The sequence below is a fragment of the Pipra filicauda genome, unplaced genomic scaffold (assembly GCF_003945595.2).
Source record: "Pipra filicauda isolate LSUMZ 115617 unplaced genomic scaffold, ASM394559v2 scaffold315_size853536_pilon, whole genome shotgun sequence".
Lineage (NCBI taxonomy): Eukaryota > Metazoa > Chordata > Aves > Passeriformes > Pipridae > Pipra > Pipra filicauda.
The window spans coordinates 497,677-519,646 of NW_024104438.1; the positions used below are offsets into that span (position 1 = coordinate 497,677).

General features: G+C 50.7%; 3 protein-coding genes across 3 annotated transcripts; 1 reads left to right on the top strand and 2 right to left on the bottom strand.

The window, feature by feature from the left end:
* Window positions 1–736: 736 nt before the first annotated feature.
* On the bottom strand, window positions 737–10,116 carry LOC113988870. The gene is made up of 2 exons (XM_027722845.2): window positions 9,869–10,116; window positions 737–4,159 (listed from the first exon to the last, which is right to left on the bottom strand). Exon 2 carries the CDS (start codon window positions 4,147–4,149, stop codon window positions 1,528–1,530), a length of 2,622 nt encoding a protein of 873 aa, XP_027578646.1. The 5' UTR covers window positions 4,150–4,159; window positions 9,869–10,116; the 3' UTR covers window positions 737–1,527.
* LOC113988871 lies at window positions 7,845–9,565 on the bottom strand. The gene has a single exon (XM_027722846.2). The coding sequence runs from the start codon at window positions 9,563–9,565 to the stop codon at window positions 7,868–7,870; it is 1,698 nt and encodes a 565-aa protein (XP_027578647.1). The 3' UTR covers window positions 7,845–7,867.
* On the top strand, window positions 9,883–19,870 carry CD8B (CD8b molecule). The gene is made up of 6 exons (XM_027722848.2): window positions 9,883–9,950; window positions 13,529–13,806; window positions 16,303–16,653; window positions 18,490–18,585; window positions 19,185–19,274; window positions 19,391–19,870. The coding sequence occupies exons 1-6, from the start codon at window positions 9,883–9,885 to the stop codon at window positions 19,429–19,431; spliced, it is 924 nt and encodes a 307-aa protein (XP_027578649.2). The 3' UTR covers window positions 19,432–19,870.
* The last annotated feature ends 2,100 nt before the right edge of the window (window positions 19,871–21,970 follow it).

The following is a 21,970-nucleotide window of genomic DNA, read 5'->3' on the forward strand; positions in this document are numbered from 1 at the left end:
CTCGGTTGTAACATGTGTTTTTAAGGAGAAATTTCTTTAATGAAGTTCTGCATTTCTTTTAAAAACCAATGCTATGTTTCTTTGCACTTGTTGGTGATCATGAAAAGTGGGGTTTTAAACTCATTTATCAGTTTTCAACTAATGGAGAACAGGCTCCTTGGGTTAAATTATGTGTTTGGTACCTTTCTGTCCCAGTGCCTGCTGGATTAAAGGCCTTTATCTATTTATTTCATCCTGGATTGCAAAGGGCATTTTGTCTGTGTAATCCCCCCTCCCGACTTTTGCCCCATTCACAGAGAGAGCAGAACCTCTGAGATGAGATCAAAAACACAGGCTGGAAATTAGGTGGTTAATCTAGTTTTTGAAATTTCCAGTGTTTTAAAATAGTTTGAGACCCCATATGTATATTTTAAGGCTCCCTCTGGATTAAGAGGCAGGGCAGTGATACAAGTTGGGAGAGGCATGATGGGGAGAGGGAAGTGGGTTTGTGCACTGGGCTCAGAGCTCCACTCCTCAACCCAAGGGAGGAATCTTTGTGTTTCAGTAAATATTCTGCAGACAGAAAGCAAGTGAGGGATTTGGGCCTATAAAGGAGAAATAACCCACACCTTTTCTTTTTACCAGAGTTTCTCTCTACCAGCGTAGCCAAAGCTACAAGCCTGGGCAGTGAGAAGCTGGGAGGCGGCAACTGAACGAACAGACAGACAGACAGACAGTCCATTCTCTAACAGGCAGATTTATTGAGTACATGCACAACTAAGCGAAGCAAAGCGGTGATGTCCAGGCTCCAAAACCAAGATCTCACCAATCCGTTGGCCAGACGTCTTGGGAATCTGGAGGTAGTTGCTGCAAAGGTCCATGTGGATTCAGCTCCTGTAATTCCAAGGTGATTACGGGGTCTCCGGTTCTGCTCATCTTTTACCTTCTTTCCAAGTCTTTGAGGCTGGTCACACCCCTGCTGTCTTCAGTGGGTGCTTTCCCAAGATCAGGTGTTATGCTTTCTTCTCTTTCCTTCCAAAAACACTGTCCTTGGCTTTCTTTACCCGTCTCCTCTGCTTAAGGAGTCTTAAATCACACAAGAGCAGCTTCTTTGCACTAGCATTTGGGAATGAGAGGTTCAAAAACAAGCTACTTATTCTAACTCTTGCACTTTTACTGTGAGGGTGATCAAACAGTGACACAAGTTTGCTCAGAGAGGTTGTGGAGGCTCTGTCTGTGGAGATAATCAAAGCCCAGCTGGACCCAATCCTGGGCAATCTGCTCTAGGTGACCCTGCTTGAGCAGGTGGTTTTGGACTCAAGAGGTCCCTTCCAACCTCGACGATTCTGTGATTCTGATGCCAACTACAGGCTGCTTGGCCTGTCCTCTCCTGAATGGCCCTCTAATAACAGAGGAGACCATCCTTCACATCAAGGTCTGGCATGGCATGTGTCCCCACCGCTCAACGCCTACTGGGTTGCAGCCAACAGCGGAGCTAGAAGTTCTTCTTGGTGGCAAACACAGAGGCCAACCCAGTCTTGCCCTTGACTATTTTAGGATGCGCTTGGCCTCCACTGTTTTCACCTGTTTTTGAATGCAGAGCCTCACCTGCCTCATCCAGTAACAAGTGACTACCATGGCAAAGCACACACTGATTTGCATTAGCAGTATAACTACAATGGGGTGCAGCAGTGCATTGAAAATGCCAGTGGCCGTGGGGGACCAGCCAAAAAAAATTTCCCACCAGTGATGATCTCCCGCCCTCTTAATTCGCTCCATTACCTGTTTTATAACATTGCCATCATGGTGAACAGTTATTAGGATCTTTTTAGCTTTGGCCTTGGCATTTTCTAGCAGCTGCTGTAAATTTTCATGCTCTAACATTTCTTTTACAAGTGACAAATCCATACCGATGGGGGTGGGGGTTATACTACGATACAAGGTGTAGTTTCTGATTAGCAACTGGCTAGTAAACACAGGTGGTTTATACACAAAATCACAGCCTCTAATAGTAGCTACATTGCAAGCACACATATTTGAGTTGTTAAACACGGTCTGATTATAAGCCTCATTAATTTGCACGTATTTACACATCGTTCTGAAGCACACGCACCCTTTCCCTACGTACACTAGCGCGGTTTTATTACTGCTCTGGGGATTGATCTCAAAATGACACACCCCTTCTTTGGTGTCAAAGCACACATCACTCGCCTTAAGGGCATCATCTTCGCATATGAATCCCAGCCCCCTTTCCAAAATGCAGGCTTCCAGATCTACCGTCTGCCATTTCCCATCAGACACCCTCGCCCACATGCGGTGGTCCAGGGGGTAGACCACAGACCCGTTTGTGTTAACCCCCAGGGCCACGATGGGGTAAACCTTTTCGATGCGAGCCTCCGCCACAGTGAGGACGTGGGCAATGACTGCGTTGAGGGCCTGGTCATGGGTGAAGTTGACGAGCCTCCACCAGGCTTGGAGCTGCCGCTCCTTCTCTGTGGCCGCGTCCCACACAATCTTTCGGATCTCGGTGGGGAGGACACCGTTGTCGCCGTCTCTCAGGATACCTGCAACGACACTCTGCACCCACACCTGGGCCTGGATGCAGCTCAGAGCAAGGGAGATGTTACTTTGTTCAATGCCCAGTGCTCGCAACAGCACTTGATGGTCTTTCTCATCTATTTGTTCCCATGTGGGCAACACCTCTGACACGAGCCACTGCCCCATCCCAAGGCTGGTCAGGGATGAATTCAGAGGTCTGAGGAGGCTCTGCATACCCGAGGTGACAGCCTCCAGCTTGTTTGCCAAGACCTCAGCATTCATGCTGTTGAGGACTCCCAACCCAGCACCTCCTCCTCCCAGCACTGTGGCCAGCAGGTCTCTCCTGTCCCGGGTGCCCTGGAGGGAGCGGCTGTGCAGCCACGCCAGCCAGCCCGTGTGGAGGGTGGATAGGAAGGGGGCACAGTGTGGTCTGACAGAGGAAATATTAACAGTGGACAGAGACAACACCACCTTCTTCAGTGACCGGACAGGGCCAGTCAACAGCTCTTGGATGTGATTTTTCTTCACTACATAAGGACCTATTTTGGAAACAAAAGGGCGAAAGACAGCAATGATGGAAAACTCTTTTTTAAATCCTTCAGGGCCTTCTATCCACCACTTTCCTCCGAGCTCATGGGACATTTCTACGTTCAGGTTTCCTTGACACCATACCTGAAGGGTTATGAGCAGGTGTGGACAGCGTCCATAATCCTGATTATACCATGAAGCCTCCATGCCTAATTCAGATCTAGTAAGTGTTTTGTTCTCACGGAGGCACCTCACTGGAACGACCCACTTGCGGCCGTTCGGGGCAGATACCGTCACAGTGGTGCCATCAATTTGCATTGGATCAGTTACACTTTCTTGGGAGTATTTAATTTCCAACTTTACCTGGTTGCCAATTTCAACATATGGGGCTGCATGCCAGGCCAAAAAATGGCACTTTGAGATCTTAATGGCAGCAAAGGAGGGTGTCGTGGTGCTGATCTCGAATTTAAAGGACAGCCCCACGCTGTGATCTGCCCAGAGGCAGACCACAAAGACTGGCTGGACCAAAGTAAAGTTGTGCCAGCAGTCCAATTTTTCCACAGCACAGTTTTTTTTCTGATTCTTATTAGTTTTTATTTCAGTTACAGAGATTTGAGTTACTGCTTGGTGAGTGGATGCATTAATTAGCCTGCACCCCACCTTTATTTGCTGTCCCACCCTCCCCAGCAGCTGTGGAAGTCTGTTTGTGCTATCCCAGCTCCACTCATTTTCCAAGTACACCTCTGTCCCATGCATAACCACCGTTGACAAATTTAAGCCCGTGTCAGAATTTAACCCCATGCTTCCTGTATATTTTATGTAAGCTTGAGACCAGGGCCAATTGGTCTCAGCTTTTGTGTACCTCCTAACCCTGTGCTGGGCTGTGGCCTGTCTGTCATGGTGCCTTTCCAAGTGGGAACGAACGACTGTTTGTTCAAGGTGCTGATGGGTTGGTTGGGCACAGTGGGTGCTCAGCGCTATGCACATACCAGAAAGCAAAGTAAATCCCGCAATCACAAATTTGAAAGCATTTTCCCCGCAGCAAAAACACGGCTGGTGATGCCACGAAGTTCGCCCTTCCCGCCGGTCACAATCGCCTTCCATTTTCCTTTATCTGCAAAACACAAGCAAGGAGGGCTCTCCAGCCCCGTTAGTTTCCCTTCCATGCTTTTAATTGTGAAGAATGGAGCCATTTTCCCTGCCTTTTTGTCCCCTTTCTGATTTCTACCTGGTACACGGAGGGGCTGGCCTTGTTCACAACCCTAACGGGCCCCATCCATTGGGGTTCCAGCACCTGGTTCTTCTCTCTAACCCCTCGATACATTACCAGGTCCCCTGTGTTCCACTCCGTGGGGCGCAGCAGCACTCCCAGCTGCTTATCCATCTTGGGGATTTTGGTCTCCTGCACTGAGGCGAGCTGATGGTACGTGGCTGACACTGTCCTCAGCATGTCCTGGACCCACCTGTCCATCAGCACGCGGGGCTGCAGTTCAGCCGGGGGCTCCCCTCCTTGCCACCAGTGTTCCAGAAGCTTCGGGTCTCTTGCAGGAGGCAATTTTTGGGAAGAAAGTGCTTGAGATGCCATGGCCCCCCGTAACGCCAGCAGGATCAGTGGGAGCTTCTGATCCCAGTCTTTTCTTTGCTGGTTCACGAGCTTCCTCAGTGCTGTCTTCAGTGGTTGATTGGGCCCCTCTGCTGAGGTGGGTTTCTGGAAATGCCCTGTGATGTGAAGCTTTTGCTTGATTCCCAGGGCCTGGCACACCCCTTTTGTGACTTCTCCGATGAAGCGCTGGCCGTGGTCTGAGTCGATCTCCTTTGGGATGCCCCACCATGAGAAAATATGCTCTACCAGGATCTTTGCAGTTGCACTGGCCGTGTTGTTTCGAGCTGGAAATGCTTCCACCCAGTTGGTGAAGTTATCACTGATCACCAGGCAATACTTGTTGCCATGGGCTGTTTGGGGCAGAGGGCCAATAAACTCCATCTGCAACTTGCTCCATGGCCCAGAAATCCTCTGGGGGCCCAGGAGGGCTTTGGCCATTTTGGCATCGGGATTGTTGGCTGCACATGTCAGGCAGTTGCTGACATACCTCTCCACGTCCTCTCTCATTTCAGGCCACCACCCAACACCCTGCAGCCTCACCATGGTCTTGTCTGTACCCCAATGCCCCTGCTCATGAGCCAGGGCCACCAGCTCTGTCCGGACAAGTTCAGGCACCACCCAGACTGGGTAATCCGCCCCCTCCCTCCGTGCCAGGACCAGCCCCGAGACGTCCTTCCACACCTTGCACCCTTTGTATTCCCTGCCCTGTGCTAACTCCCGAAGCCTGGGGTCTTGTGCCTGCAAGCCCACTAGATCCACACTCTCCCAGTGCCTGCTGGGCACCACAGACAGAGGGCCATTCTCTGCAATCTTGCTGGCCTTCCACATCAACCCTTCCTTTGCACCTTGCTTGGCTTTGGCATCTGCCTCCTTGTTCCACTTGGCTTCCTCTGTTCCCTTCTTGTGGGCCTTGACCTTAATGATCTGGGCTGGGCAGGCCCTCTGCTCCGCCAGCCTCGCAAGGTACAGCAGCTTTTTGGCATAGGTGACAGGCTTGCCATCGGCAGACTGCATGTCCCTCTCCTTCCAGAGCGGCAGCCACTGCAGCACCACACGCACCACCCAGCCCGAGTCTGAGAATATGGCCAGTGGCTGGTCTGCCGGCGTGTTCTCCAGGGCGGCCATCACGGCCACCAGCTCGGCAGCCTGGATGGAGTGCGGCAGGCACTTCCCCTTCACCACCTCCCCTGTGCCCCAGTTGACAGCGGCATAGCCCGTGTAGGGCACCCCTTCCTCGTAGTAGTTGGACCCATCTACGAACCACACAATGTAGCCTCTCTCCTTGGCCTCCTCCAGGCAGAGGTTGCTCTCAAACAGGGGTGCCCGCCGTGGCTTGGGCTCAGTAAGGGGGCCCACCGGCTCCTGCCCATCCCTCTCTCCACTGATTACCACCCTGTAGGCACCGGGCGAGGGGTCCCCAGGGATCTCCTTGTTGGTCAATGACAATGCCCAGTTGGCCATGGCCATCCTGGGGTACTGCAGGGGACCCTCATCCCTCTTCCCCAACAAGAGGTACGTCACCGGGGTGAGGGAGGTCCTCAGCAGCACTGGGGCTGACCCCACCACATATTCCCAGTGCTGCAGGGCCCAGGTCAGGGCTAAAACCTCCCTCTCATAGTCAGTGAACTGTTGCTCGACTGGAGTCAGGAGGCGCGAGGCGTGGGCAACAGGGAGCATGTCGGCACTGTGTTGCTGGCCCAAGGAGGCCTGAAGCCCCCTGCCCGTGCAGGCCAGCTGCAGAACATAGGGGCTGTCCCCCTGAGGATGTGCCAGCATGGGAGCTTGTGCCACACTCTCCTTTAAGGTCTTTACTGCCTGGTCCTGCTCTGGCCCCCATTCCCAGGGGGTGTTCTTTTTCAGGAGGTGGCAGAGGGGGGCTGCTTTTTCTGCGTAGCCTTTGATGAACTCACGGCATAGCCTCAGGAGAGACAGGAAGGACCTGAGGGTAGTGGCATCAGACGGTGCCAACATCTTCTGTATTAGCTCAACCCTCTGCTTTTCCAGTGAGCGCCCTTCCTCCCCAAGGGTCACCCCCATGAAGGAGACCTCCTTCCAGCACAGCTGGGCCTTTGTGGGGTTGATCCTGAAGCCCGTCTTCTGGACAGCCTTCAGCACCTCTGCCAGCACCTCCAGGTTCTTCTCCTTGGTCTGGGTGTGGATGAGGACATCACCAGCACAGGACAGCACGCTCTCCTGGTGGCTGAGCTGCTCCCACATCTTCGCCACGTGTGCATGGCAGATGGCAGGGGCATTGTGGAAACCCAGAGGGACTCTGGTGAAAGCAAACTGTCGTCCTTGAAGGGTGAAGGCAAATTTGTGCCAGGACTCAGGGTGCAGGGGGATGGCAAACGATGGGCTGGTCAGGTTGAGCACCGAGAACCACTTGGATCCCTGGGAGATGGCTGCCATGATGGCAGGGTACCTGACCACTGTGGAGGTCTGCAGTGGGGTGACACGGTTCAGGGCACTGAAGTCAACTGTCAGCTTCCACGTTTTCCCATCGGCTTTCTTCAGGGGCCACACCGGGGCGTTGCAGGTGCTCTGCTGCTCCACCAGCACACCCTGGTCCAGCAAGGTTTTGACTGTGTCCCACAAGCTGTACTCAGCCTCAGCTGGGTACCAGGGCTGAGGCTGAGGAGGAGGATCTGGTCCTTTGACTACCACGGCAGCATCAATCTGCCCACAGTCCAGCTTGCTCCTTGCCCAGACCTGGGGGAACTGCTCCGTGACCCGTTTCACTCGGGGCTCCCACTCAGGGTGGACCAGGAGCTCAGGGGCTTTCACTGACATCACCCTATGGCTTGCCAGGATGACAGGCACATCAATTTGTGGGCAGTGTAGCAGTGCTTGGTTTGCCAAGTCCACCACCACTCCCATCTTTGTCAGCGCAGAGATGGCTAAAATTCCCACCTTTCCCTTTATTTCCATTTTCCCAAATTTTTCAGACCCTTTGGCAGTCCCAATTTCAAAGGGTACAGGCCCTGTGAAGGGCACTGGGGATTTTTGGCCGTCCGGCCCTGTCAGTTCAATAATTTCAGAGGTTTGGAAGATCCCGGCATTGCCGGGGGCCATATTCAGAATTGAATAAGAGGCACCAGTATCAATTAACATCACTTGTCCAAGCACCCCTCCTCCAATAGTTGTATCAACTATCGGACGCCCCCACAAATCGGTCTTAATCGGTGCCACAAAAAGGGGCGACGCAGGTGCCTGGCAGCCCTATTGCTGAGCCTTAGACCCCGGGTCAATCAGGTGGGAGCTGCTGTGCTTTTTGGCCTCATGCAGGGCCAGTTTTTGGAAGAGCTCCGCATCCGGCAAGCCATCAATGTCCTCCTGTTTCTCATATTTTATCAAGCGCTTCCTCAGCTCGGCCCGCCAAGGGTTGGACTTCTGAAACCTCATCCCTTGCTGGTTCTCCTTCCCCAAGCCCCCTTTGCTGTCAAGATCTTTTCGGTTGTCTCCTTGCATTTTTCTCATCCCTGCATTTTGGAAAGGCATGGCCGAGGTTTTCCCTTTCTTCCCCCCCACCATGTACCCCGGGAATGCCTGCTTTTGCAGCTCAAAATTCTGGGTCAGGATCTGCTCCAGCTCTGACAGCGGCTTTTTGGCTGCGTCCCCACCAGCGATCACCCGCAGTGGGGGTGTCAGCCCCACCACCAGTGGCTCCTTGAATTCAGGCCTGTCAAAATCGAGGGGGGAGTCCTTTGATCCAGGCAGCCCAGCCATCTGGTAGAGCATCTTCTTACGGTTAACGTAGGCATCGGGCCGCTCCTCGGGGTTCTGCTTCTCCTGGTGGAAGAGTACTAAGGGGTTGACCTCTGGGAAGAACACCTTCAACACGGCCAGCTGGACGTCCCTGATATCCTGGACATTGCCCATCTGCACATCCCCTGGCAGTGCCGCGAAATCATCTGGTTTCATGCACTTTCTCACAATATCTATCAGGTCACTCACGAAGTTGCCACTCTGGCACTTGGGCAGACGCTGGACCCTGGACAGCCAGTTGATGGCTGTCTCCTTTGACAGTGGCCCCAGCATCTTCCCCACTGTCTTGAGCTGCTCAGGGGTAAACCAGAGCACAGCCCTATTGGTGTCTATTGGCTGGAGTGGGATGTGACTGACTGGCTCATCGTGGGGGGTCTTTTTGTCTTTGGAAGCCTCTGCCTCCCCTGCTTGCAGCTGGCACACCTCCTCCCGCAGAGGAGCATAAGGGGATGGCCTGGTGGGGCTGTTGGCACCCCACACATCATCCTCATAATCATAGTGGGGTGGGTGCGTGTCCAGGGAGTCCTCCCCCTCCCCATTCCCAGCCTGGCTCCTCTTGCCCTTGATGGCAGCCACAATGCCCCTCGACACCCCCAGCTCTGCTTCCAGCTCCTGGATCTTGGCATGGCATACCTTGTGATCAGGGCCAGTGCCCCGGTCCCGATGGACGTCCTGCAGGACCGCCCGCACCGCGCTCTGCGCGTCGTGGGTCTCCCCAATCCACCTGCCAACCTCCTTCTTCAGCTCCTCCGTTTTCAGCTTCTCATACCCCAGCTTGTTTTCCAGCCGGGTGATCTCTACTGCGCTCCGCAGAGAATCCCCACACAAACCCTGCACCTCTGCCCGGAGGTTGTCCACCTGAATTTTGAGTTCGGCCTTGTCCTGCTCCAAGGTCTGCACATTCTCAAGAGCCTCCTTCAGCAATCTAGACAACTCCCTGCCCACCATCAACAAACCCTGCAAAGCCGCTCGCTTCTTGCACTTGTTTGTGGGTTTGGGCTTTTTGTTCTCCTCCGACCAGCTCTCCCACTGCTGGCAGAGCTGCTGGTATGCCTCTGGGCCCTGGAAGGACCCCGGGGACCAAATTGCGGGGAGACACTTCTGGAGCACAAACTGCTCCAGCTTCCAGGTGCTAACGATGTCGGTCATCATGGTTGAAGGGCACGAGATCTGAGACGGCTCTGTCTCAGGGCAAAGCTACCATAACACCAGCGCCGCCGGCCCACCCTCGGAGCAAGGCTGCGACCCCGCGACCCGCCCCTCCGAAAAGCCCCCCGGGGAGACGCCGAACACGGGAGCGAGGGAAGGGGAAGGTGGGAAAGGTGGGAAAGGGTGGCTGCGGCCGAGCCGGCAGCTGCCGCGACCCAGCAGCTCCCGGGAAGGGGACGGGGAAGGGATGCGGGAGCGGGAGAAGCAAAGCAGAGACAGAGTAAGACCCCAGTAATAAGATCTCACCAATCCTTGGCTGAATGTCCTGGCAGTCCCGGGAAGCTGAAGAGGGTCGCTGCAGAATTCCAGCAGATTTGGCACCTTTAAGGTAAAGGTGGTTACGACGTCTCAGCCCGGTGATTTTTATAGCCATGGCAGGTCGTTGTTTTGGGATGATAACACCTATGTTTAGTTCCTCGGTGGCTTTTCCTCCTCCACGTGCTGCCTTCCCAAGGACACTTCCCTTGTCTTTCCTTATCCTCTTCAACACTGATTAGGAAACTGAAATCAAACAGCAGCACCTGCTCTGCCCCTTATCTATTTGGGGGGGTCCAGGATTAGTCACCACTCGCCCATGCTAACTTTTGCTTGCACCAAGTGTCCTGAAGAGGGAGAGCTGGAGCCTGTACTCTCAGCGTCCATTCTCCCAAATCCCCCCATGGCCCCCTCATTTGCTGCACACCCCGTTGGCAACTGGGATTTGGGGGGGAGATCACACATGGAGCTCAAACCTGACACCTCTAACACACACAGTCCCTCCAAACTACCCCCCAAGCACAGATCTGTTTACCAGGGGGGGTGAAATGGCAGGAAAATTTACACAGTTCATCATTTAGATCCATTTTGGCATCTGGTCTTTAAAAGCAGCATTTTTCCATGCTACATCCCAGTTCATCATACACTGACATGTACCTTAAGGGTAACCCCATGACATGTCAGGAGCCTCAGCTGTGATATTGCATCAGCTGAATTACAGCTGTAAATCTGCACCTGCAAAGGCCCCCCAGCCTCATCCTACAAACCACATCTTAGCTTGGAGCAGTTTAGAAAATTTGACCCACTTGTTTTGTTTTGAATTTTTTTTTTCCTGCTGTTACACTAAGAAAAAGGTTGGGGAGGGTCCTGTGCAGGGTCAGGAGTTGGACTCGGTGATCCTTGTAGGTCCCTTCCAACTCGACATATTCTGTGATTATGTAATACTGTGATCTGACTCAGTGAAAATGCTATCATTTTCATCACTGCTTTTACCCCTAATGAAATACTCCAGGAGCTACACCCTTCCCTGGAATAAAACCATTTCAAAAAATTTAAAATGGAAAAAAATGTTCACATGTGGCTGCTTGAATCCTAGGGAGTTTCTGTCCTGCACTTCATTATCCCCAGCAGGCCCTTATTTCTAGATACTGCCCAGCTGGACCATGTTGGACCAGACTTGGGGCTGAGCAACCTTCCCTGACCCCAAAAGTCAGCCCTTGCAGCCCCAGAAGCACATAGAGAATGCATTTTCCCCCTATTTTTCTTGCAGCTGTTTTCTCTGGCCTTAAATTTACAGCCCAGCTGCAGTTACCTCTGCTGTAACAAGGGAGTTTAACAGATGAAACCCCAGCCAGGTCCTGCTTCTTGACTGTAAACCCTGTTTTTCTATCCCAATGCTTTGCTCCAGCCCCGCAAAACAAACACTTTGCTGCAGGAAACTCATCACAGGGAGTAAAGAGAGAGTAAAAAATGTAACAAAGCTGGTGAAAGCACCAGGAGCGTGTGTCAGCCTGGTGAGGTGGGCAGGATGCAGGCTGGGGAAAAGAAGAGGGGCTCTTTCCCACTGGGATGGGTCCACAGGGAATTGGCTGGGCTGGGGACAGGGATGGTTGTTTTTAATGTCAAAAAAAGGATAGAATTCCCTAGAAATTGTGCAAAAGCACCAAAATTCAGCGATCCCCCCCACCTTGGCCCAGCCGTTAGCCAAACACTGGCTAACGGCTTGTACCCCCAGCAAGGTCACCAACAAATCTTGCTTGTGTGTACAGATCAGATCAACTTACACCCTTCTTTCCTCCCCTACTTTCTTGCCAGGACAGCAGCCCCAAACAATGTGGGGATGTTGTAAACAGCAGGTGTCTCCTGCACGTTCCCACAGCGCTTTGATTTTTGTTGGCGATGTGCTGCCAGACAAAAGCATCCCTCCTTCAAAATGTTTTCTTGTAAGAGTGATACCCAGTCCTGAGAAGAGTCAGTGAACATCTTCACTGCACATAAACAACAGCTTCAAAAAAAATTAAACTTAATCCCTGTTCCAGTACACACTCTATGCTTTTACACTGCACATATTCCTTTTTCTTCCCATAGGTAAAATTGCTGCAGGGAAGCATCTTTTACCATCTTTCCATAGGTAAAAGTACTGCAAGGAAGCTGCTATAATGTCTTGGGGAATCACCCCAGTGTAATATCCCCATGTTCAAGGTTGCAGTGGTGACAAAAGCCACCTCTTGGACAAACTCTTGTCGTGGCCAGGAAGCCTGAAGATGCTCCAGGTGAAAGTGAGAAAAGAGGGACACAGCCATTGCAACAGCCAGGGACATTGGGCTCATTTCACTGACTTCATCGCAGAGATGAAGGCAAAATTCACTTGCAGTGGCATTTCTTATATTAAGTACTCCCTGTCTTCCACCCCCTACAAAAAAAGAGGTGTATCACCCCATTCTGAGGAGGCCCCAATTTGGGAGTGATATGAAACAAAAGGGGACAGATGAGCAGGAGGTGAGGAAGGGAGAGGCAAGTGTTGCTGCATCCCATATCAGGGGCTCAGCTCTGAAAACAAGAGCTTAAAAGCACTGAAATAGGTTTAAAAATGCTAAAATTACTTTCTCCTGACAGGAAAGAGTTAAGGAACAATTCAGTCCACCCTAAATTTTAGCAGCTGAGCACTTTGTGGCAAGGCTTTTGCAGTTAGCAACCAGCTTCGAGCAGGAAATTAATTTAAACAGAAAAGGGGAGAGGATGTGTTACATCAGCATGGAAAAATATAGTACAAAATGGACCAACAACTAACAGTGTACAAGACACAATATAATTTCTTGTATTCTTCTGCCAGCTCAACCCTAGGGGAAATTTCTCAGTGCCCCCATGTGAGACTCCCCTTGCTGAGGAGATGCTGGGGTGTTGTAAGGACCACAAGTATCTGCACAAGAGGGACATAAAACTGAACCTCACTTGGCAGCAAAGAAGGCAGTAGATAAATAAAAATAATAAATAACTTACATTTTTTTTCCTGATCATGGAAATATTGAAGGCTACTGACACCAGCTCACCCCTTTAATTTCCCTTTTTGAATCCTAAACCCCAAACGCTTCAAACATCTTCCTCACAAGGACATTTCAAAGCCACTCTGATATTTTATCGTTTGAATGATAAAATGATGAAATTCTGCATATTTCAGAGCGCTGTCACAGCTACCAAAGCAGCACATGCCACGGGGTGGGGAGCCCCAGCAGAGTTTCCTTATTTTTGTGGTTTTTCAGCCACAAATTTGTTTGAGGTTTCTTGCTCTTGACTTCAAAGTTTTCTGTGATGCCTCACGTCTCTGCTTTATGGCGGGTTGGTCTGGTGTTCAGCATTTTCCAGAGAAAAACACCTCATGCTAAAAATTTTGCTGAAGAAAACAACCCTGTGGATCAACCTGCATCTTTTCCTTATTTTGAATGCTTTTTGATTTCAGCAGAGAGAAAAAACCAGCCAAAATTCATCCTTCCCTGCTTTTATCTTTAATGCCAAGCTCCTACATTAGTCACTTTTTAATCGCATGGAAGTAGATTAAACGAAGGAAGAATAACTGGGTGGTGAAATATGAAGAAATCATAATTAAAAATCAATGAGTTTTCTTTTTTTTTTTTTTTTTTAATATTCCTAGAGGGGATTTGAGGGTAACCTGTGCAGTGCTGGACGTGGGGTTCAGCGTGGAAGAAGCTGCCGTGCTGAGGCTCCAGGTGCTGCCTTGGCAGATGCTCTTTGGCAGCTGTTGGTGAGACATCTGTGCCGGGACGGGGAAGAACTTCCTGAGGTGAAGCCATCCCTTCCAGCAGGAGGTGACCGTGGGTGGAGAAGGGGACCTGGCACAAACCCCTCCGTCTGTGACTCCACCACCATGGCCCGGCCGTGGCTCCATCTCTGCATCTGCCTCCAGATCCCAGGTAAGAAGGACACGTCTCTTAAGAGTCGAGGGCACCTAAAATCGTGGTGGAGCCTCTCCTCCACCCTACTCCAGCACATGGGATGCGTTGCACAGCATCTGGATGATGGAAGTTTAAACATACAGGCATAGTATAGATCTACAGGATATTATTACCTATCGCCGCATAATTTTGGATCGTGTCATTAATAACATGCTTTGGCTTTTGGTCAGCCCTGAATTGGTCAGGCTGTACAGTTACAGATGGTAACTGTAGGTCCCTTCCAGCTGAAATAGTCTGTTCTATTCTATTCTATATTCTATTCAGAGCTCAATACATAATGGTATAGACGCCACAGAGTTTATTTTTACTGCACCCTTAGTGCAGATGGACTGTAGGAAGCTGCTGATGGAGAAGTTAAAGTAGCACCTGTCTATGCTGCCTGTGTAGCACGAAGGCAATAAACATCCCATAAAATTTGCTTCTAAATCATCCAAAGACTGAGTATTTCCCAAGGGCCACAGCTGGAATTGGTGCGTTATAAAACCGTGCCTTACAGGCGGTAATATCCTATAGATATGTACAGTGAGGAGCTCGTTGAGAAAGCCTCAATAAATGAGAGTTTGCTCTGCACACGTAAAGGGAATAGAGACCATTTTTAAGGTGCTGCAAGCTGGTCTGGCCAACCATGTGCAATCACCATGATTCCCTGTGGTCCCCCACCAGGAAAGGGAACAGGGAGGTTTTGGAGGGTGAAGGTATGACTGAGGATGGGCTTTTCTGCTCTGGCTTCATCCCAGCTCACCCCACTGGAGCTTGACCACTTGTCCACTGAGCTGAGATTTTCCAGCATACCTTCTCATCCTTTATCACTCATCTAACAGTCTCTCCAACAGCTCAAGGAGAAGCTTTTCGTGAAGAGTTAAGTTTCCCAGCCAGAAAGAGTTAAGTTGCCAGCCAGACCTCAGGGCAACCAAGGAGAGCCTGAAGCCCCCATGCCCCATGGCCACACACATTTCACCCCCTTAAAAACCACATGGGTTTGCCAGAGCAAAGTTTGTGAGAACTGCATTCTAAAACCTGAAAATTATGTATTTTAATGATAAGGAGACATTGATATTGTCACGGAGCCAGAGAATGTGGTGAAGTGCTGCAGCTGCCGTGCAACGCCTGAATTTCAGCACTGCCATATCAGGGCTCTGCAGTGATGGGGTCATCAGTGTGGGGACAGAGGAAGGCTCTGGACTTGTGTCAGTCACCAGAGCCCTCTCCTCTGCCTGTCCCATTGGGAATATGGGGGACATCAGGGCCTTGTGCCACAGTGATGGCTTCTGGTGTTTATGCATCATGCCAACCCATTCCTACACCACTGGGTTTGCAGGACTGCATGAGGATGCAACAGCTACTGTAAGCAGATTTGGGATTTTGAAGGAAAAGGGACATTTTAAGGTAAAAAAAAAAAGACAAGAAACATGTATTGTTGAGGTTTTTGCACAGCTTTAAAACATGCCTGGGAAACAGACGGGGGAAGCAAGACCGTCCTTATCTTCAGAGGGCTGTTTTTCACTTGGTCGCAGAGTATCTAGAGTTTTGAAGGACTGTTTGCTGAACAGAAAGGATCACAAGTTACCTGTTATCCTTCTCACAAGGACACATCCTCACTCACACACAGACACCGCTCACATCTGCCTGGGCCAAACACAACTTAGATAATTTCCAACAGAAGCTGCAAAGCCCAAACAGGGAGATGTGATACCAAACCAAAGCTTTGAACCCCACGGCTACCCCTCACTCCCTCTCCTTTCCCAACGTCTCAAAATTCCTGTAAAAATAACATTGTCTGAAACCTAATGTAAAATTGACGCATTTTGAGATGTTTTGCACATTTTTTGGTCTTTCTTCTGCACCTGAGATGTTTATTGGCATTGCATCTGTTAGAAGAAAAACCTGGAAAATAAGTTAAGAGGCTCAAAAAAAAAATAATTTATTCTTTATTAAAAAGAAGGGAGACAGAAGAGGGGCATCCACAGGAGCAGCTGGGGATGCCCTTCCCTGCACATACAGCCCCGAGGACACTCTCAAAACCATCCCTCCATCCCTTTCCCTGCCACTGAGCCTCCTCCTTAGATGATTGTTTGCAGGGCAAATTCTGTAACTAGGCTTGACCCAAAAAAAGCTGCTGAACCCCAAAAGGCCTCTGAGGAAATATGGGAGCATCCTGGTAAAGCTGCTCCTGTTTCTCCCTTGTGTGATCCCCTGATCTGTGACTACTTGATTTTATTAAGCCCATAAAGAAATTCTGTACTTAGCATGGAAGAAAAATAACTAAACCCTGAGATTAGGCCTGAGATTAGAGCATGGTGCTAATAACAGCCAGGTTGTGGGTTTGATCCCTATATGGGCCTTTCAGTTAAGAGCTGGACTAGATGATCCTTGTGGATCCCTTCCAACTCAGAACATTCTGCGATTCTGTGAAAAGAAAATAATAATTGTGTATATCTGTCTCTTTTTTCTTAGGCTTCTGTAGAAACTTACTCTTACCCCAAACTCCAGAGCATATTTTAGCCCAAACTAACAATAAAACAGAAATCCTCTGTGAGCTGAAGAAGGAACACACCGGGCTGTACTGGTACCGCTGGAGCCAGGAGAGGCAAATCTTTGAGTTCCTGGTGTTTTCCAACGCATTGGGCAAAACCACATATGGTGCAAACATCAGCCAAAACAAGTTTAGTGTCCATAGGGCGAGTGTCCACAACTCCTACAGCCTGCACATCAGCCACCTCCATGCCTTGGACAATGGCATCTATTACTGCTCCGTCTCCCAGTCCTCCCAACTCTTCCTGGGCAGTGGGACACAGCTCAGTGTGGGTAAGCATCACCCCCAGGGTTCCAAAGTATGCCACAAGCAGCCTGTGATGAGGTCCCTGGGTAAGGGGGGGATGAGGGTTGGAAGACTCTTCTCAATTTTGACGTGCAAGGTTGGGGCTCTGGGGTTTCTCTGAAGAGATCTATGAGACTGGATAGAGCAGAAAATACAGAAACGTTTTGGCCAGCTGCATGCGATAGTCCCTTTGCCATCAGCAGTTGCTCTGCTGTGGCCATGCCCTGAACACTACATCGGTCCTAGTGGTTTAGGATTTCCATGAGAAGACCCTCAGCCCCTGATATTGCCATGCCATGTGTATTTCTCATCCCCTGCTGCATTTCAGATGAGAGGCTGGATGTGTGCCCTGCTCAGCTCCCAAGTCCTTCCCTGCCATGGGTTCTTCCTTACCCTCCCTTCCAGTGACAACACTGAGGCCAGAGGACATCACTCCTCACATCTCTGGGGTGGGTCTGACAGCAGCTTTCAAGCCCATCCTTCACATAAAGAACTGAAATGGGATTCCTTCCTCAAAGCTCCCGACCCGCTATCTCTGGGGCGCTCCAACCAGAAATCAGAACTGTCTGCAGGTGGCAGCTGGGGAAGAAATGCTTTACAGACATCTGGGTCATACAGAAGCGCTTTTCAGACCATTTTCCCCTTGACCAGAGAGCAGGAGTTGATGTAGAAAAACTAATGTATTTGAAGTAGGATTTAGTCCCTTTTTTGCAGACTTTTAGGGAGACAAATAACTTATTTAACCAAAATGCAGCTATACTTCTGACCCTAAAGCAGCCCCAGTGTCCCAGTTTTTCTGGGTTGTTTTTTGCAAATATCCCCTGCACCTTGAGATGCCCAAGAAATCCCTTTTGGATTCTTGCCGGCTTCAAGAAAAGCTGGTTTAAGATAAAGGAGAACTGTTTTTTTATCAACTGGGCACATATCTCTGTGCAAAGCATGAAAAACAGGCTTGAAATTCAGCTTGATCAAGGACACTCCAATTAAAAACTGGAAAACAGCAGGTGTTCTGGGAGGATTCAGGCTTTGCTGGATGTTTTCCTCTTTTCCTTTTAGTACTCATGATAAAACAAATTGTCTTTAAGTTCCTTTTCTTTAAGTCTGTTATAGTGTAAAGGAGCAGTTGTGCAGATAAATCCCGGGCCCCTGATGTCTCATCTTTCCATGTAAAAGAACGGTAGTTTCCGTAGGAATTTCCATCCTTGATAGAAGCACAAAAAAATAGTTTTGAATCACCCAAAATTTTGAATAATTGTGGTTTGAGCAGTCAGGCATAAAGCTATTTAAATACATTACTGGGATATTTTCCTGACCAACTTTACTGAGAGATGAATGTGCTCCATTGTAATTCAGATACACCGTAATAAGTCCTGCCCTCATTTTATCAGGGAAAAAAATTCCCATTTTGAACAATGAACAAGATCAGAGCAATCTGAATAAGGAAAAGACCTAGATCCCTTAAAACCTCCCAGTACTACTGAAATCTCCCGCTTCCCATGATTTTGTGCAATGCTGGTGAGATGGTGCGTGGCAGTAAATGCAGCTCAAAGAAGTTGGATTTTTTTTCTCTACCTTAGCCTTCTGCCCTTCTTTTCCTAGTTTGTTGGGTTTTTAACACCTTTACAAGCTCTTTGTAACTTCGGTGGCCACCAAGAGGCTCAGGTCAAGCTCCCATCCCCTCTGGGTGACACGGCCCTTTGTGGGGGTCTCTGGAGGGAACTAGCTTTAAGGGCCAAAATTTCCAGCCCTTCTTGCCTCCTGTTTGGGATCTCTGCTGCACTCAGTGCCACACTGACCATCCTTTTCTTCTTCTTATCCCCCAGTTGATGTTTTGCCTCTGCCTTCAAAGACCACTCAGGCACCGGTCTCCAAAAAGCCCGTACGGTGCATAACCAAATGCAAAGCTGCCAGCAAGAAAGGTATGGCACGGGGTTGGCTCAGACTGCCTTGCAAGAGGGGTTTGCTGAGCTCCTGGGGGTCCCCATGGTCCAGCAGGAGTTTGTCCTGGGGTGGGGGCAACCACAATGCAGGGGTGGGTGTCAGGGTGCACCTGGACCCGCTGCTTTGGATGGAGCTGACCTCTGCCTTTAGGAGGGGTTTCCTGGGATATACACAGGTTTAGGGGCCAGGATGTATTTCAGTTTAGGTTATCATGAGCTCAGAGGTTAGTTCCCTGCAACGCCTTCTTTACTGTGAGGGTGATTGACCACTGGAACAGAGTGCCCAGAGGGGTTGTGGAGTCTCCCTCACTGGAAATATTCAGAAGCCCTCTGGACACAGTCCTGGGCCATGTGCTCTAGGATGACCCTGCTTGAGCAGGGAGGTTGGGCCAGTGACCCACTGTGGTGTCTTCCTGTGACTCTGTGATGCATCTTTCAAAGAATATCTCGTGTGCTCACATCTCTACCCCTCCTCTGAGGGCCTGCCTTGCTTTTTTCCCTTTCCCACCCCACACTCCATCCCCCAAAGCTGCCAGGGCAGGATGATGCCAGGTTCTGAGTCCCCTCCTACTCTCCAGGTCCCTGCAGCCCCCTGATCTGGATCCCTCTGGCCGCTGGTGCCCTGCTCCTCCTCCTGACCCTGATCTCCATCGCCCACCGTCTCTACCGTAAGCATCCTGCCAGCCCTGGGGGAAGATGAGGGGTGTCAGGCCCTGGGACAGCCCAGGAATGGGATGGGGAACTGGGAGGGGTGCTGGGACTGATGGGCACTGGCTCTCCTCAGGTCTGCGACGAAGGCTGTGGCTTCGCATCCACCGGCAGTAAATCGCAGCGGCTCCCCCTGCCTTGGACAGGCAGGGAGAAGCTACAGACCCTCCCCTGCACGATGCTGAGCACTGCCTGGACATGACCCAGAAAGAACATTACAGGGGACAGACATGGGCTTGTACCACAAAAGAGACACTTCTTTCCTGCAGCAGACCATGACTTTAACGTTTTCATCGGCACAACGTCTGGTGAAAGGACCTGTCTGGATTCTTCAGCATCCTGAGCACTTTTCACAGGGGACTGAGCAGGGCAAATGGCATAACTGGGTCTGCATAGGGGGACGGGGGCTGGTGTACCAAAGGGATTCAGATGGGCTGGGAAGGTACTGTGAGCTTTTGGGTTGCTCCCGCTAGTGCTGATTGATAAGACTTTGGTAACGAACTCTTTGAGAGCATCCGGCAGGGATGGGGCAGGGGCAGGGCCCTGCATAGATTGTAAAGACCCTGTGCAGGAATGTTCAATAGCAAAAGTGAATATATCACTCTGCCATTTTGCTCTGGTGACTTGTGGCCCTGCTTGGTGAGAGACACGGTTGTGCAGCAAGCAAGGAACCATGGCCTCTGCCCAAGAACAAGTTAAAGCAGCTCCAGGGGGTAGCAGATCTGGGAGGGTGTTTTCTCCCATGGGAGACTGCAAACAGCCAAGAGTGGGAGAGGAGAACCAGACAAAGCCATGCACACAAGGCCAAACACCTGGCACAGCCTGAAGGTCGACACTACCTGTGAGAGCAAACAGAGGCAGCCAGGGGCTGGCCCTGAGCCCAGGCACTGACCCTGAGCCCAGGCGCTGACCCTGAGCCCAGCAGCACAGCACAGCCATCAGGAACTGCCCCGAGTGATGTCTGTGTGTGCTGAGCCCCGAGCAATACCCATCTGTGTTGACCCCCAGCCCTGCTGAGCCCTGAGTCCATGTGTGCTGAGTCCTGAACAGCACCCGTGTGTGCTGAGCCCAAGCAATGCCCACATGTGCTGAGCCCTGAGTGATGCCAGAATCAGGGATGTTAGCAAGGCTCAGCTGCTGCCTAGGGCTCCAAGGCAGATGTGGGGCTGGAAATTTGGCATCTTTCTGAGCACAGGCAGTGGGCACTTGCTCTCAGCTGCACCCCCAGCCCCACATCTGCTCAAACACAGGCACCAGCACAAGGCTGTGTCAGCTACACAGTGAGGGCAAGGGGAAGGTGGTCCAGACACCTCCTGTCCCCAGTGTGGGTGGGAAGGCCAGCAGCTAATTTTAATGTTGGAGAAGCAGCAGGAATCTCCTGTCCTGCATGTTGCATGTGTCCTTACAGCTGCCCACAAGCCAAGGGCTGGTGTGACTCTAGAGTACCCAGGGCTGGGGCTGACACAGTCTTGGGACAAGCTTGTGGGTGTAAAGCATCACAGTGGAAGAGCAGCATCCCCTCCCACCCAGCCACCTGGAGCTGCCACTTTCCACTTTAATCATGATTTTGCTGGATAGCTTGGTCTCAAGCCTGGCTGTGGATGCTTGCCCCACATGATGCAGCAATAAAGCCAGCAGTGGACGATGCTGAGCCAGCTTTCCCAGGCTGTGACACTCACCCAAGCTCTCAGACCACCCAGATGATGGACACAGGGGACATCGGCCCCAGACCCCATCCCACCACAGATGCTGCAGGGAGGGGGCTCTGAGCATCTCTGATTCCAGTACATCAGAGTTTGTCCTCTGTGAGAGCTCAGATGAACTAAACCCATCATTTCCTACCCTGAAAGTAGTGCACAGAGCTTCGTCCCAGCAGCAGATGGTTTTTCTGATACGTATTTTTTACAAGAGAGCTGTAAGAAAACCCCTTTGAAACTTCCCACGGGCAAAGGTTTATTCTTTCAAAAACAGGGTTTTTCCCTCTGCCTGCAGCTGCTTTTGAAATCCCAGTTCTGTTTCCCACGCTTGAGGTGTCCTGACCCTTGTGTCTATACCTTCCTCAGCTCTCCCACCTCTCAGCCGGCACAGGAGATGGCCTCCTATGGCCGAGCAGGCAGGGCTGGGTCTGGGCAGCAAAAGGCAGGCTGCACACCTCAATCCTCCTCTCCCACAGGAAGGTGAGCAGCCTCAGGGGTAGCCCTGGCCAGTCCACTCCTCCTTCCACTATCTCCCTGATCAGGACATCCCCACAATGTCTGACCCTCGCTGGAACCCACCAAGACAGCACCATGCTGTCTTGATAGACTTCAGCCACTTATCCCTACTCCAGTAACACCTGCTCAAAGGATAGGGATTTACCCCTCAGCTCTCTGCCCATCCGAAGCAAAGAATTTGCTCCATGTCTGAATTCCCCAACTAGGCTTCATTAATCCTTTGTAATTTGGGAAAAAAAAAACAAAAACACAAAAAAAACCACAAACACAAAACAACAAAGCAAACACCCAGATGCCACATCATATCTGTGCAGCAAAAACAAGAGAGGACAGCAACAGCCAAGGATGATGCTGGGCCTGTTGAAACACAGGTTTGGGAGTTTACCAATAGAAATGATGAAAAAAATGCTGGTAATGTCTATAATAATCAATAGGGTGTTTTA